The sequence below is a fragment of the Pinus tabuliformis genome, chromosome 7 (assembly GCF_031772625.1).
Source record: "Pinus tabuliformis cultivar Carrire ecotype Pingquan chromosome 7, CPIR1, whole genome shotgun sequence".
Classification (NCBI taxonomy): Eukaryota; Viridiplantae; Streptophyta; class Pinopsida; order Pinales; family Pinaceae; genus Pinus; species Pinus tabuliformis.
The window spans coordinates 440,436,254-440,453,564 of record NC_142293.1 but is presented as its reverse complement, the minus strand read 5'-3'; the positions used below and the strand labels follow the sequence as shown (position 1 = coordinate 440,453,564).

The window sequence follows — 17,311 nt, the reverse complement described above, 5'->3', positions numbered from 1 at the left end:
ATTCATTTACAATCCTTATACCTCCAAGTTGGAATATGGACGAAGATTGGAGAGCCCATCTTCAGAAACAGACAGTACCACTGAAATCCTAGCGAAAAATTATGCAAAAATGCCTATCCGAACACCCAATTCAGATAATCGGGCTTTCTACACCTTCTCAGAACCTCCCTACTACTCAAGGCGAGGCTTCGGCCCTTGCTGCGAGGCCGGGTTACTGTTGCGTACAATGTTTTGAACTTTCAACCAATCTCCTCTCCCCTTTCTCCGACGCGAATAGTCCTATATATATGCTAGCGGTAAACCCCTCAACTCCTAGGTAGTTCTAAACAAACGAAAAACTTTAGCAAACGAGCATTTCGAACAGAGATTCCTGGGGCCGCAAATAATACGCAAGTAACAAAACCTATTTAAACATAGGAAAACCGCTTAAATTAACATTGTTTCCACATGAATCGACGTATTCCTGGTGGTTTTATCAGCGCTGATAACCCATCAGCGCAGAGATCGCAAATCACAATCAGCATTTTCCACCGGTGTACAAACCCCAACCTTTACAATAGACGCCTTGCAATAACAACGGACCTAACAACTTATTAAACATAGTTCATAATCGTGCCTCATCGCAAATCGAAATTGGCATAGAACCGAGGTTGGCACTCCATACTACTACTCCCCTTTTGCGAACTGCGATTGCGATATATCACATCACAACTGGACTCTGTCAGGGGCCAATTTGTAAACACTTGATCCTCTCCGATCCGCAATATATGATATCGCAATCACAACGGGATCCTGCCGGGGGCCGCTTCAGAAACACTTTGCCTTTTGCGATTGCGATATGCGATTATCGCATCACAACTTTTCTTTCGTAGGGCTGATTTGAAACTGCTGACCTCTGCTTCTGCAATAAGAGAAATGCAAGACCAATGGTGGCCTACCACTCGACGCTTCCCCATTCGTTGAATTTTTTCCATGTCATCTCCTCCTGCCACCTGTCCAAGTCAAACATAAACTTTGACTTGATCTAACTTCTTCATATGAACTCAGATTTGAGTGTCGTTCACACCATTGGAATCAGGATGATGAGCATTTTGATCCAATGCTAAGTTTATCCAAATTATGTCACTTTGAGTTTTGCACCCTTTACCATGCCACTAGTACTTCTTTAAAGATCTACCTAGATCAATCCTCCCCACTAAGAGCTTTTGGACCACTAAAAGCCTTTTCAATCAATTAGCAAGTGAGGAAATTGCTCCCTCACTTTATCTTTCTCCATCCATTGAGCTTTACTCGAATGCATTCCTTTGAAGCCAACTCAAATGTACTCCACATCTCCCCGTCGTGAAGTTCTGGTTTTTCTGTTGAGTATGATATCTTCGAGCAACTTGTCTAGATACTCTGGTGCAAAATCATCCACTGCAGGAATCTGTGTAACCTCTTCGGTATCCATAATCAAGGGAGGTTCATAAAGCTTCAATTTTTCAACATTAACTACTGAGTACATTTGCATATAAGTGGGCAAGTCAAGACGAAAAACATTGTCTCCAATCTTTTCCAAGATGGTGAAGGGACCATATCGAATGGGTCTCAATTTCTTCCCTTATCTCTTCATTCTATCCTTGCTGATGTGGAGCCATACCTTGTCCCCAACTTGAAATTGATGGTCAACTCGGTGCTTATCATGTCGAGCTTTATACCAAGCCTGACTCTTCTCCAACTGCTCCTGTACTGCCTGATGAATCACTTGTATCCGCTAAATAAACTTATGTGCTTTGTCCCTGTCATCTCGTCCATTGCCATCCTCATCTTTCCCAAAGACCATGTATAATGGATCCCTTGGTAGATAACCAAAACATGTATGGAATGGTGAGCTCTGTGTGGATGAATGTGTTGCTCGACTGTATGCATGTTGCACATAAGGAAGTTGTTCATCCCACAGCTTGGGATGTTTTCCACAATAGCCTCGTAACAAGTGTACCACGGTGCGGTTGACAACCTTTATCTTCCCATCGATCTGTGTATGAAATGTTGTACTTCTTTTCAACTTAGTATCCATCATTCTCCACAATTTGGTCCAAAACTCTCCACGAAAGAGAGAGTCTCGATCTGACACAATAGATATGGGCAACCCAAACATGTTGAAAGAAAAGATAAGCAGTCTGCTCAGCAGTGACCTGCTTTTTACAAGGCATTAAAATACACATTTTACTAAAACGATCCATGACGACATACAAATAGTCGTGATCTTTCCTAGACATAGGAAAACCACTTACAAAATCCATGGATACACTTTCCCATGGTTGACTCGGAATAGGGAGTGGTGTGTAGAGCCCAAGTTTTCTATTAGAGGGCTTTGAAACATAACACAACACACAACCCTTTACAAAGCTAGTCACAATGTTTTTCATATGAGGCCAAAAAGAAAACCTCTGTAAATGACATAAATTTTTTTCAACCCCAAAATGACCAGACACCAGAGAGGTATGAGCCTCTTGGATTACATGTACCCTTTCATCAATGGGTATGCACAGTTTTCCAAGGTGGTACAATAGTTTTCCCTGCAAATAATAATTGTCCACCTGCAATCCACAAGTCAGTTTTGCATAAATCTCTTTAAAATCATTATCATTAGCATATTGTTCAACGTAACCTTCTAACTATAAAGAAGCATTTTGCAAAACTACAGATGCAGAAATAGGAGGGCGAGAAAGCATATATGCTACTTTGTTGTTGGTGCCCTTCTTGTATTTTATTACCAGATGAAACTGTTGGAGGAATCCCATCCATCTAAAATGATGGGCTTGTTGAAGCTTGGTGTGTGACTGAAGGTACTACAAGGGATGATGATATGTATGGTTGATGGTCTCCTTGTCGATTAGGTAGTGTTTCCACTTCTTTACACTCTGGACCAAGACGTGCAACTCCCTATCGTACGTGGGATAATTCACAACAACCTGGGAGAAAATTTCTGAATGGTAACATACATGCTTCCTTTATTGCATCAATATAGCGCCCATGGCATATCTGCTAGCATCTGTTTCAATCTCAAAAGGATGTTGAAGGTCTGGTAAGGTTAGCACTGGTGTGGTGCTGATCTTTACTTTCAGTGTGTCAAAGGATTTCTGCTGCTTTCCTACCCATTGAAAGGCCTGCTTCACACTCGTTAATACGTGTAAGGGGGTTGTGATAACAGAGAAGTTCGCAAATGAACCTTCTCCAATACTGTATCGCACCCAAAAAGCTTCAGACCTCTGTAACATTTGTGGGTTCAAGCCATTTCATAATGCATCTACTTTAGAGGGATCTATTTTCAGTTTCCCATTACCGACTATGTGACCTAAATAAACCAGAGAGGTCTTCCCAAACTCACACTTTGAAAAATTCACGTACAATTTTTCTTCTTTTCAGAAAATCAAGCATTTTCTTCGCATGACATACATGTTCATCCCATGTCCTACTATACACAAGAATATCGTCCAGATATACAAGCACAAAATTATCAAGAAAAGGCCTAAACAGATCATTCATTACCCTCATGAACGTGGCTAGAGCATTACATAGTCTGATGGCATCACCATCCATTCGAATAACCCCTGTTTGGTTTTGAATGCAGTCTTCCAAACGTCTTGTTCCAGAAATCTAACCTGGTGATATCCACTACGCAAATCTAGTTTTGTAAAGTAGACATCATTTTTAAATTGATCTAATAATTCATCAATGCGAGGGAGAGGGTATCGATTCTTCACCGCAATTTTGTTTAGCGCCCTATAGTCTACGCACATTCTCCATGTGTCATCTTTCTTTGGCACCAACACGATCGGTGAGCCGCACGGAGAAGAACTTGGTCTGATGACCCCTTGATTTAGTAACTCCTGCACCTATTTCTTGATCTCCTCCATCTCAATAGAAGCCATCCTATACATGCCAATATTCGGTAAAGGAGCGTCCTATTGTAAATGGATCTCATGTTGGACTTCCCGTTTTGGGGGCAATCCTCTTGGTTCATGAAACAATCCATCATAGTCAGAAATAATTGCAAACAATTATTTCTTATGATCGGGATCAAAACCTTTGAAAGAGTCAGTCGTTTCGGCCTCTTCCGCTCTCACTACCATGAGCATGCACCATTTATTGGAATTAACCAGTCATTTAATCTGTCCTGCACTTACAAGGCTAGCAATAACTTTCATATGTTGAGCTCTGACTATATATTCTACCCTGTCCTTCGTGAGGTGATATTTATTTTCGTGCCGAAAGAAAACTGCCTTTTTGTCATATAGGTATGAACTTCCCAAGATAATTCCACATATACCCAAAGGCACAACATCTAACTCTACCTCATCAACTAATTTGGAAGCAATAAAAAATCTGGCCCTACATTGCTTAGTTACTTGTAATTTTTCTCTATCGCTTACCCAACCAAGCAAGTATGGATTCAGATGAGGCTTAGTTTCGAGGCCTAAATTTTTCACTCAGGACTCTGAGATTAAATTTGCTTGGGAACCTGAATTGAATAGAATTTCCACCTTTGTGTGTTTTATAATAACTCTAATGTGGAATAATTCAATTCTCTTTCGCTCATTTCTTATAACTAGTACTTTCCATTGAATCAGAATTATTACTAACAGAAGGAGTACCTTTTTCGCCCACGACTGTAACCAATGTCTCATCGGTGGAATCTGATCCAAGGTCTTGCTGCACTGTTGCCACTGTCTTCTGCTTTCCCTTTTTGCTAAATCTCTTTGGTCTTAGCTCCGGATGTAGCTTCCAACAATGGTCCTCGCCATGATCTTCTCTCTTGCAATGCATGTAAGATGGTGTTTCTTTGTCCTCTTTCTTGGCTACGAAAGTCTTCTTAGTCTTCCCCTTTCCTTTCTTCTGGAATTTGCCATGCTGAGGGTTGAACGGTGTTTTCTTGTCTTGATCATCTCTGTTATTCTTGCCTTGTATTTCAAGATGAATCGCCTTTACGTTGGCAGTATCAATTGTAGTAGGCTCAAACAATAACAATGAGTGCCTTATGTAACTATGTTGCGCACCAACATACTTAGTTACAGTCTCAGGCGAATCTAATGAGATGCCCAAATTCAATGCTTGTTTATGAAATTATTCAGTGAAGCTTTGTACATTTTGGCCTTTACCTTGCCTTAGATATTTCCATTCCATTAGTGCCTTTTGTTTATAACCCAAAGGGTATTGGTCTTTCAATGCAAAAATAAAATTGGACCAAAAGGAAAGAAGGTTACTCAACTTTTTGCTGCCCTTCTGAAACTTTCTCTCCCACCAAATGAGAGCAGTGTCACTCATCCGAAGAGATGCTAACTGGACCTTTGCCTCATCTTCTTTGGTCTGTTGAATCTAATAGTATACCTCTATCTGTCTTATCCAATTATTAAGTTTTTATGCACTACACTCTCCATTGTACATGGGCAGGTCAAACTTTACATCTAGCTTGAAGAACGGTTTCTTAGATGTATGTTTGGAATCACGATTAGAGTGATGAAACTATCACTTGAAGAAGGAGAGGGAGGAGGACCTTCTCCACCACCTTCATGATTTGTTGATCCATTTTCATAGGAATATTTCTTCTCGTGCCGAAGTGCCTTCTCATACTCTGAAAACAACTTATCCACTTTCTTTTCCATATTGTAAAATACCTTACATAAATTTTGTTCCTCTTCCCAATGAGCTTCTTCATTTGCCATGTTTCTTCTTCGTTTTGCACGTCCTGCTTCAGGATCAAAGGACTTAAGCGTTCCTTCTCCTTTTCGCAGCTTGTTCCGAGTTAGCATATACTCATGCAATTCTCTTCAACAAAGACCTACTCCGATACCAAACTTGATCCAAAATCTTTTAATTATAGATGCATTTGAATTACATGAAACAAATCTTATTAACCATGAAACTTAAAAGCACACAAAAGGATGTGGAAATAACAAGATAAACATGAAACCATGACACAATCAAATGATTACGGAGTTTTTCCAATTTGGACTACGTCTCTGGGCCCTGCTCAATAGTGGGGAGGCCTTCTTTCATTAAGTGGCATAAAAAGAGATAAAGTACAAGAAACATTCATTTACAATCCTTATACCTCCAAGCTAGAATATGGACAAAGAATGGAGAGGCCAACTTCAAAAACAAACAATACCACTGAAATCCTGGCGAAAAATCATGCAAAAATACCTATCCAAACACCCAATTCGGATAATCAAGTTTTCTACACCTTCTCAGAACCTCCCTACTGCTCAAGGCGAGGTTCTGACCCCTACTGCCTGGCCAAGTTACTATTGCATACAATGTTCTGAGCTTTTGGCCAGTCTCCTCTCCCCTTTCTCCGATGCGAATAGTCCTATATATATGATGGCGGTAAACCCCTCAACTGACATGGGCACTTCTAGACATATGACAAACTTTAGCAAGCAAGCATTTCCAACAGAGATTTCCAAGGCCGCAAATAGTACCCAGGTAACAAAACTTGTTTAAACATAGGAAAACCGCTTTAACACTATTTCCACATGAATCGACGTATTCCCAGCGGTTTTATCGGCGCTGATAACCCATCGGCGTCGAGATCGCAAATCACAATCGACGTTTTCCACCGGCGTACAAACCCCAACCTTTACAATAGGCGCCCTACGATAACAATGGAATTGATGACTTATTAAACACAACTCATAATATATCGGGCCTCATCGGAAATCGCAATCGGCGTAGAACTGGGGTTGGCACTCCATACTACTGCTCCCCTTTTGCGAACTGCGATTGCGATATATCATATCACCACTGGACTCTTCCAGGGGACGATTTGTAAACACTTAATCCCCTTCGATCTGCGATATGCGATATCGCAATCGCAGCCAGGATCCTGCTGGGAGCTGCTTCATAAACCCTTTGCCTTTTGCGATTGCGATATGCAATTATCACATCGCAAATTTTCTTGCCTAGGGCTGATTTGAAATCGCTGACCTCTGCCTTCTGTGATAAGCGGAATGCGGGACCAATGGCGGCCTGCCACTTGGTGCTTCCCCATTCGCTGAATTTTTGCCACGTTATCTCCTCCTACCACCTGTCCAAGTCAAACATAATCTTTGACTTTCTCTCACTTCTTCATATGAACTTGGATTTGAGTGTCATCGGCACTGTTGGAATCAAGATGACGAACACTTCGATCCGATGCTAAGTTTATCCAAATTTTTCCACTTTGAGTTTTGAGCCTTTTACCATGCCATTGGTACTTCTTTAAAGATCCACTTGGATCAATATAGACCCCTCATATATGTATATACCATTCATTATCTATATATATATATATATATATATCATACGACAACACTTATCCCGATTGCAGATTCTCGAAATCTGCTTACTTGTCAACTCGGGTCCACTTCTCTGTCTCCGTTTACATAGACAAACATTGGCATACTGAAACTATTTACCGCAAGAAATGTTTTACATCTGGAAATATATGATGTACGTTGTAATGTGTTACTTTCTTCCATTGTCCTTGCACCGTCCAATGAGGAGTCTGAGGCACTGCATGTAGTGTCAAAAAGTTTATGTAAGTAGTATTAATAATTCATTTTATATATTTTTTCATCTATTTGAATTATTATTCTTTTATAATAAGTATTCAAAAATCCACACAATCTGGTTTTAATAAAATATTTCTTAGTAATCAAATAATGAATATAGATAGTAAAATATATGAAAATGTAAGGTGAATAGTTTTAATTGTTAATTGTTCAAAAAATTATTCGAGTAGTAATCATGAATAAACTCAAAACCTTTTTCATAGTTATTCAAGTAGCTTATTTGCCATAATTAATTTTGTTCATTGGCATAATTTTCATAAATTTTTCTATTGGTTTAAACTTTATATATTAAGAAATCTCAGTAATGGTAGGCTACAGCTAATCATGTAAAGACTTTTTGGGACTAAGTTATAGATGGCCTAAAATTTGTAAGCATGTGAAGTTAATCATGTAGGGGACATTTTGGGACTAAGTTATTGATTGCCCAAAATGTTTAAGCATGCTTGTAATTGCATTATGATGCAAGAATATAAAAAAATTGATGTTTTAAAATAATTCAAATTTTAAATCCATAAAATATCTAACTTCTAATAAGTAAAACCTATCTAGCATAACATTATTTGTTCATATCTCTTTTCTTTTTTTCATATTCTTATATTAAAAAATAAACTAAATCCTACTCCTTTACGGAAAATCAATCATGACATCACTTATTTATGCATTATTTTTTGTTATAATAATGATAAGTCATCATACTTTTAAATAGTTATTATTCAATTTTTTTAACAATAATGAGTACTCGTTATATTAATTCCATGGCCGGTCACAGAAAAATACATTGGTGAGTTACAATTTGAATTTTCCCATGGGCTTCAATTTTGTCATTTCCAGACTGATTATCTGAGCCCAGATGTTTATGATCACTACAAAAAGATACAATTAATACAATACTCTTATTTAACTTACTAGTATATATTTGAAAAAATTGAGACAACAAGATTACACAGAAAAAACCAGTCATTGCAAATTAAAGCTAAGCATTAGGATCAATTAGGCGATTTAAATCTATGCTTGAATTTTGAACTTCAGAAGGGTTGCTTTGTTCTTCTGGAGGGGATCTCGACTTTGACACTTGGAGTTGAAGGTCTTCAATCATGGTGCACAACACTCCAACCTCGTCCTCAAGCTTAGCAACCTACTTACTTTTGGCATCAATAGTCTCTGAATTTTCATAAGCCACCACCCTCTGTCGATACAACAAGTCCTTAATGTCTAAGAGATCTACTTTAATCTCTACGAGCTCCTGTGCACACTGCACACAAACAACCAAAGTCGGGGAGGAAAAAAACTCTGTTGGTGACTCATTATTTGGCGGGATACCTCCTTCCACATCGCCCAGCTAGTGTGTGGACGTCTGCTTCCACAAGAACCTGAATCCATCACCTCAGAGTGCCACTAAATTATAGTACAGGACCGAAAGGCGATGCACCGGTGAGGCCCTTCTTGAGTTAACCCCCACTGAGCACATCAGGCAAGCTGGAGGCCTGACCAAAAGGGAGGAAGAAAAAGTCCCACACCCTATAGAGGCTTATGTATTCTTCTCAGTAGGTGGACAAAGCCCGATCCAACCCGGATTGAAAATCACAAGAAGAATGGGAGGTGTCCAAGAACTCATTTGCAATTTATAATAGTGGCCCTACATATACAAGCTCGAGTCGCTAGGATCCCAATACAACGTCATCATTTCTTTGAGTGGAGATAGAGCGACCATTGTTTGCAGATGGGAGCTCGAGCAGTTGGGTTGTCTAGTCTGGGCCATGAGGAGTAAATGCAACACGCAGGGAGAGAGGGCTTGCATGGATACCAACTTCACATACCTGCAATAAGCCTTGAACCTTGAAGCCAACATGAAGACTCTCACGTTTAATTACAGACTTGAACCAAATGGCGTCATGTCGAGGGGATAACGGAGGTTGCGTGGCAGGAGAGTGGGGATGCGTGTCATCACACCGACGAGAGAAGAAGGATAGAGAAATCTCATGCTACAGACGGTTGGGGAGTGACATGGAGTGACAGGATCAGAATAAATATTCCATATGTGCCAAGGATAAGGGGGTATATGGGAGGGGCACATGGAGGGGCTAATCATGGGGAAGGGTTAGGGAATAGGGTGAAGACTAGAAACTCCATTTATTTCCAAAGTTCCTTCAGGTAATCTACATGATTTTTTTGCCATCATGTCTGCCTCTGAATTAAGGTTTCGGAGTATGTGCCAGGCTTGTGAGTTTTCAAAGGAAGGAAGAATGCTTTGAACACAAAGGAGAGTCTAGCTTAGGTGATTGTCTTGGGAAAATGAAGAATTTCTTAAATGTCTAATAATTAGATAGGAGTCACCCAGAATTGTGATGTTTTTAACTTCCCTCTTCTTAGCTAGAAGGAGTCCCATATACAAGTTATAAACTTTTGCTTGATTATTGGTCTTGATGTCAAGTTTCGATGCATACTAATCCACAATTATTCCATTGGGATTGAAGAGAATCCCTCCCCCTCCTGCGAGCCATAAATAGTTATTATTAATTAATAATGGTTGACTTTCTAATATTTTGAAAAATACTTTTATATTTAATATAATATTTTTAAATTAAAAAATAAGTAAAATATTTTAAAAGTCGTGAGGGTTAGTTCAATTGGTCGATAATAAATTGTTTTAAAGCTATTTTTTAATATTTTATTTTTCCCCAATCGGGTGCGAGGTGGCACTAGTGGGTTGTACGGGCCCACAGAATAATGAAGGTTATTAAGAGTGTCCTCGCCACCCTCTGCATGCAACCAGCACTTGGAGTGGTGGCGACAAGCATGCGAGAGTTATTGCATGGGGGAAGTAGCGTGTTAGGGACACTTGGAGAGAGCCAAACCTTGTTTCGAATGTTGAGGAGAGTAGTGTGGGTGATAACGATTCTGTGGAATGGGAGAGCAAAGGGAACTCGGGTTAGCAAGAGGCAGTGGACATCCACAAAACTCAGTAGTGATCCTAGTATGTTCTTAGTATTCATCTTGCAATTTTAGTTAGAATGGCGTTGAGCGTTCAGCCTTGTGTCGTGGAATTTCCTGTGTTTGGGATGTGGGGTGACAGGTTTTGGAGGGGCCAGAGGTACGACCTCGCCGAGCTCCAGGTAAGGTTGGTGTCCATTTTTTTCTTGTCCCCGTGTCTGTGGAATTCAAGATCTATTTGTCTCTTATGGGCGCACGCATGCTAGAAGAAGTCGAGAGTAGGGTTGGTGTAAGTTCCTTACCCTTGGGTTGGAAGAGTGGATAGGGGGTTGGATCTGCAGAGATTGGGCGGGGCATTCAAACAACATAGATGAGGGGAGAACCAGGGGCTCAAGAAAACCTATATATACCATTTGGTGGCAGAGGAGAGGAGGCAGAGAATCCTGGTTAGTCAAATCCAGGGTTAATCTGGTCCTGTGGTATCGAATGTCCTGGATTGGGAACCTTAGCTCAGAGGGTATTCATCTCAGGTATCAGACGCCGAGAAATTGTAGCTGACTATGGACATAGCGGGCCTGAGTCCCATTGTCCGATATTTCTGGCAGGGGTCACTTAGCAAAGGGTTTGACGGGCGATGGGCTCAGACCTGCGGCTGGCTTGAAACCCACTTCATTCCTCGTAATTGTGTTTGGTTGATGTAATAGATTAATGTTGGAAATTGTAGCTATATTATTGATGGCATGGTGATAGTTGGTATGGCTCTGCACTGTTTGTTTCAACTCTGATATGGGTAGAGGAAGGCTTGAAATCATGATGGTAGTAGAATCTTGTGTTGGCACTCATTTAATTGTAGACAGTGGTGAGGGTTCCTTACTCAGCTAGTGTCTTTTGAATTTGAAGCAGGTTTGCAGCGGGGGTGAGACCGCTGGCAGAGTTGAGCACCCAACCTGCAGCCCTGGGCAGTAGAAAAATTGAGAGTGAAGGAAAGAAAAGAACATTTGACAGACATAGGCAGCAAAATGGCTCGAGCGAAGGGGATAAAGAACAATGGAGGAGGAAACCGTGGTCAGGGGAGGTAAAGAAAGGTGGCCTCAGATCCGGGAAACTAGCCCAGCTCCTCCAGTGGGGCGACAAGGACAGACGTGGGCATAAGCCAACGTCACATATCATTGATGAAGCAGCCTAAGCTTACCATGCTAGTAGCTCCAACCCGGTTAGATAATTAATAACAGAGTGGGAAGAAGAAATCTAACAGACATCAGAAGACTTCGATCTGGACTTAGATGAGTGGAAAGCAGTGGCCCCGGATCCAAGCCATACTAGAGGGAGAGTTACTTAGTATAAGAAGATTGTGCACCTATTCTAGATGATGAAGAGAATCCTAGTGAAAGATATGGAACAATTTCCTCTAGACATGCATGCAGCCCCTCGGGGGCATTCGGTGAAGTCATATTTTACCAAAGAATTGTAGAAAATTCAGTTCCAACTACAGCAGCATAGTGGTCGGCTTAGTAGAATCTAGCAACACATCCCATGCATACCACACTCGGACCTGCCTGGTTCTAAAGTAAAGGACCCTGCTCTGGTGGATTCTGCTGATGATGAACAGTAATAGTGCACCCATGGTTCTCTTTTGAATGATTTTGTTATATAGTTATAGACTTATTATCAATTATGTTTATAGTTATTTAGAGAATAGGAAGAATAAAAACTCTTAGGTTTATATCGCATGGCTGGACAAACTTATGATTTTTTGCTTATGGATGGCATATTTTGCAGTTAGGTGGCCAACAAACCTAGTTTCCCACTGGGCAGGTTGAGGCCACCTAACTCATGGATATATGGATGTAACCTGCTTCATTTCATAAAAAATAATAGAAAGGTACCACCAAGCTTACAAAATACATATATAATAATAAATTTAATGTTATTTTTAATTGTTAAATCAAATATTAGTGACAATAAGTAAAGAAGTTTAAAATCAATTTTAGGAGTAGTTTTTTGGGGAAAAATAAAATTATTTTTTAATTGTATATATATATTATTGGTTGTTTAAATATCAAGTGTAGGTAGTAATTCAGTGGTAAAATAGGTACCCAATCTTCATATTTTTAAGGAAATCAACACGAAGATGAAAGTGATTCCTTTGATTTATTGATATCCCAAAGTCAGTGAACCACATTGTAAGAAAAAAATAAATTTCTATAAAGTTATTATTACTATTATTATTATTATTATTATTCTTATATATATATATATATATATATATATATATATATATATATATATTTTTTGCTGCTCCCGCCGGCCAAGCTCTGAGCGATCAGCCCGAACGCTGCTCCTCGGCCCAGCTCGGCCCTCCTCGACCTTTCCTATCCCTGCGCGGCCTGATCTCTCCTGATCCGTCGCGGGTCTGCCCGGTGGATCTCATCCCGACGATCTGTCTGGCCATGGGTGTTCGTTTACCCTGAGCAGTTTGCAAGCCTGATCTAGCGTCCATGGAGGTGTTGGGCACCCCCCAGGCCCCTCCTTCTCCTCCGTCGACGATCTCCTCAGCTGAGGCGTTCAGCCGACTTCTGGAAGGGCTGCCTAAGAAGAAAAATGTTGAAGCGGCAAAATTCGTAAAGAAGCTAGATGATATTCCAGAGATATCTCTTCCTCCGGAAACCCCGATACAGGTTGCTTTGTCCTTGTCCGAGCGAGCTCTCATAGGCCAGTTTACTGGTCTATGGCCATCCCCCAAATCCACAGAGAGTTGGGTTAAAAGAAACTGGTCGCCGTTGATCAAAGAAAGTGTGACCTCTTATTTTCTGGGGCGAGGATTCTTCCTCTTTGAATTTAACACCAAAGACGACAAAGATCTGATTTTCCGAAACGGTCCTTACTTCATGGGCCCCCAGGGCCTATATCTGAATAAATGGACTCCTGATTTTGATCCAGCAGTGGACGTCCCCAAAGCTGTCCCGGTCTGGGTTAGACTCCCAAATCTCCCAGTTCATTGCTGGAACTGGGATTCTCTGATGCACATCGGAAATGCCCTGGGGAAATTCATAGACCGAGCGAACAGCAAGGATCAATACGACTGTGCAAGGATCTGCGTTGAGGTGGATCTGGAGGAGGGGCTCCCAGAGGCCATCAAAATCAAAGTAGGAAGCTGGATGCATGTACAGAAGCTAGACTACGAACAGTTGCCCTTCAAATGTCGGAAATGCCAGGTTTATGGGCACTTCGCCAGGAACTGCCCAACGGCTAACGAAGCAGCTCAAGGGAAGGAGGTCGGCTGGAACCAAGTTAAACGATCCAAAATGCCATCCAAGATCCAGAAGCCGGGAGGAACCACTGGCAAAGGTCTTCAACAGGACCCAGCTCAGCAGATCCAGCAAAGCCAGCCCAAGTTTACCCCAGAGAACAGGTTCGATCCTCTCAGCTCCCAACCAGAGGACCCTCATGCAGTTGCAAACCAAAAGTCAGTGTCCCCAGACAAAGGCTCCCCACCTCACATCTTTAAAGACACGGGAGTTCCAGAAAGCTCAAAAGGAACCCCCGCTGTAGCCGAGGAGGAGGACCAAGAATCAGAAGACTCGGAGGAGGAAGGAGAAATAAGAGAGTCCCAATCCTCTGTAAGGAGATCTACAAGAGGGCGCAAAACGGATCGGGAAAAAAGAGAGCACGAAACGTACAAGGACAAACTACAGGGCAGCCAACCAACTCTGGAGAAGCTGTTAGCAAAAAAGCCGAAGATGGCAAGAAACCAGCACCAAGGCTCCAAGGGAGCCCAGCCAAGTAAAGGTAAATAATGAAAGTAATCTCCTGGAATTGTAGGGGTATGGGTAGCAAGATCAAAGAAGAAGCTATCCAAAATCTAATAAGAATAGAGGCCCCGGACATACTCCTCCTCCAGGAGACTAAGATGGAGGAATCAGATTTCCTTCAGGTAAGAAAAAAACTTTGGAAAAAAAGTAATGCAACAGCAGTCTCAGCCCGAGGAGCCTCCGGAGGGTTGGGTACTCTCTGGAATGAAAGTAGGTTTTCGCTGGTGTCAGAGGCATCAAATATCCACTGGGCGATGTTAAAGATGCAGCACATAATCACAAAAGAAATCTTTTGTCTTTTCAATGTTTATGTACCGGCCAATGCTGGAGAAAAAAAGATCTGTTGGGACTCATTAAGACAGCAAGCAGATCTGGGCAATCTGGATAATGTCATCATAGCAGGTGACCTGAACATCACGCTGCACTCTTCAGAAAAGCGAGGAGGCTGCATTGTGCGAGACCCGACAAGGGAATGGGCAGAGGATCTCCTTCTAGACTGGGATCTGATAGATATCAAGCCTGTCTCAGGTAAGTTTACTTGGTCCAATAAAAGATTAGGTCCCGGACATATCACTGCTAGGCTGGATAGATTCTTTGTTCATAGCTCATTTCTCTTGCTTGGTTTAGATGCAAGCATGCACATACTTCCTTGTAGCACCTCTGACCATAATCCAATTATGCTAAATCTTAGAGCTCACACTGACCTTGGCCCTATACCCTTCAAGTTCAGTTCTTTGTGGATCAAGGAACCCAGCTTCATGCAGATTGTCAAAGAAAGTTGGTCCCTGCCTGTCAGTGGATCTCCATTCTATATATGGGAAGAAAAAATCAAATCTAAAGCGCTGGGCCAAATCTCTGGCCAATCCAGCAGCTGAAAGGAAAAGTATTCAAACTCAGCTTGAAGCCCATCATTTGCACACGGAAGAGGCATATATCACTAGAGAAATCTTAGACAAAGAGGCTCAACTCCAACAGCATTATCATAAAACATGCCTGGCCGAAGAGGAAGCGTGGAGGATCAAATCGCGTTGTCTATGGTTAAAGGCAGGTGACAGAAATACCTCATTTTTCCACAAACAAGCTGAATCCAGGAAATGCTTCAATTCCATAACAGAAATTAAAGAAGGCGATATCATTCACAAAGACTTTGCAAATATTAAACATGCAGCCCATCATCATTTCAAAAGTCTGTACAGTGTAGAGGCGAATACACAACATAATTTTTATCTGTTGGACGGGGTTCCCACCTTAATATCTGCTGAGGAGAATCATTATCTAGAAAACAATATCACAATGGAAGAAGTCAAAAGTGCCCTTGATGCTATGAACCCTGATAAATCCCCAGGACCTGATGGGTTTTCCACCTCTTTTCTCCAAACCTGCTGGCATATAGTGGGGAAAGATCTGTATAAAATGGTTCAAAAATCGCAGGCTTGTCAGAAATTAGGAGGCGGCACCAACTCCTCATTCCTTGCTCTCATTCCCAAGGAAAAGGGAGCCAACTCTTTCAATAGGTTTCGCCCCATATCCCTTTGTAACATTGGCTACAAGCTGATCACAAAAATTATTGCTAACAGGCTGAAGCAAATTCTCCCTAGAATCATTCCAGAGAACCAAGGAGGCTTTATCCACGGAAGATATTTGGTGGACAACTTCATTCTAGTCCAAGAGGCTATCCTGTCAAGTCAGCAGCGCAAAGAACAAGGTATGGCAATCAAATTGGATTTAGCAAATGCCTTTGACCGAGTTAACCATAGCTTTCTCTTAAATGTTTTGAAAAAATTTGGTTTTGGAGTGAGATTTATCAATTGGATCCGGGCCTGTATATCGGAACCATGGATCGCTCCTTTAGTTAACGGGAGACCTGCAGGTTTCTTCAAAGCTACAAGAGGACTAAGACAGGGCTGCCCCCTGTCTCCTCTGTTGTTCGTTATTCAAGCTTCAGTTCTCAGCGTTCATCTAAACAAAAAAATGCAAGAGCAAGAGATCCAAAGGATCTTCATAGCAAGGGGAGTCCAAAACATAAACCACGCCCTTTTTGCAAACGATACTCTGCTTCTTGAAGCAGCTTCGATTCATTCAGCCAGAAAATTTAAAGAGGCACTTGATGAGTACTGTGTGGAGTCTGGAAGAAGCCTCAACAAGGGTAAGTGTCACACTTACTGCTGGAAAACTCCCCCTTCTCTGCTTATTTTCATCACCAGATGCCTTGGATTTTTCGCCACCACAGATTGGACATCGTTTAAGTACCTGGGTTTGCCTATTTTTCTCAAGCGCCCCTATAGCAGGGATTGGTTGCCACAGGTAGAGAAATTTAAAAACAAGCTTCAGGCATGGGGGATTAATTGGTTAAACATGGCAGGAAAGACAACCCTCATAAAAGCCGTCCTTAGCAGCCTCCCACTATATCAGTTCTCAGTGCTTCTTGCGCCCAATGGTATTCTCCAGAAAATGGATCAACATATCAGATATTTTTTTTGGAAAGGGGGCAAACACAACGAGAGGAGATTCCTGCTGGTTAAATGGGAGACGGTCCTCAAACCTCAGATGGAGGGAGGGCTCAATATTAAGAAACTTCATCTGCAGAATATAGCAATGGGTGGCAAGCTCCTCTGGAGACTAATAGCGCCCAACCCTGGCTGGGCACAATTAGCACTCTGGAGAAAATATTTCAAAGGCACGCGATCGAGATGTTTAGATGGGCCACCACCTCAAGGAAACTCGCCTTTCATCAGTCTCTGTTCCAAAGCAGCCTCGTTGATTCGATCCAGAGCCTATTGGATTCCCGGGAATGGGAAAAAAATAAACTTATGGAAAGACCGAATCATGGACAGAGACCCAATTGGAGACTGCCCAAACGTGACAGCGTTGAAAACTGGTTGACGACTTCTAGAAAAATCAAACTGTGGGACATTACATCATGGAACGGATCGCAAAGGGCGGGTTGGAAACTGTTGGACCTGCCGTCAGACC

The 17,311-nt window shown here is 41.6% G+C and overlaps 1 protein-coding gene across 1 annotated transcript; it reads left to right on the top strand.

Annotated features, from left to right (window-relative positions):
• The first annotated feature begins 13,024 nt into the window (after positions 1-13,024).
• LOC149247866 (uncharacterized) lies at positions 13,025-17,221 on the top strand. Its single transcript, XM_089446094.1, has 4 exons — positions 13,025-14,247; positions 14,349-14,866; positions 15,030-16,043; positions 16,278-17,221. The coding sequence occupies exons 1-4, from the start codon at positions 13,025-13,027 to the stop codon at positions 17,219-17,221; spliced, it is 3,699 nt and encodes a 1,232-aa protein (XP_089302220.1).
• The last annotated feature ends 90 nt before the right edge of the window (positions 17,222-17,311 follow it).

Excerpts from the sequence above, each read along its gene's own strand:
- LOC149247866 (XM_089446094.1), top strand. The coding sequence starts at position 13,025 with ATGGAGGTGTTGGGCACCCCCCAGGCCCCTCCTTCTCCTCCGTCGACG. Across the intron at positions 14,248-14,348 it reads CAACCAACTCTGGAGAAGCT|GGGTATGGGTAGCAAGATCA; the intron begins GTTAGCAAAAAA and ends CTGGAATTGTAG. Across the intron at positions 14,867-15,029 it reads AGATATCAAGCCTGTCTCAG|AGCTCACACTGACCTTGGCC; the intron begins GTAAGTTTACTT and ends GCTAAATCTTAG.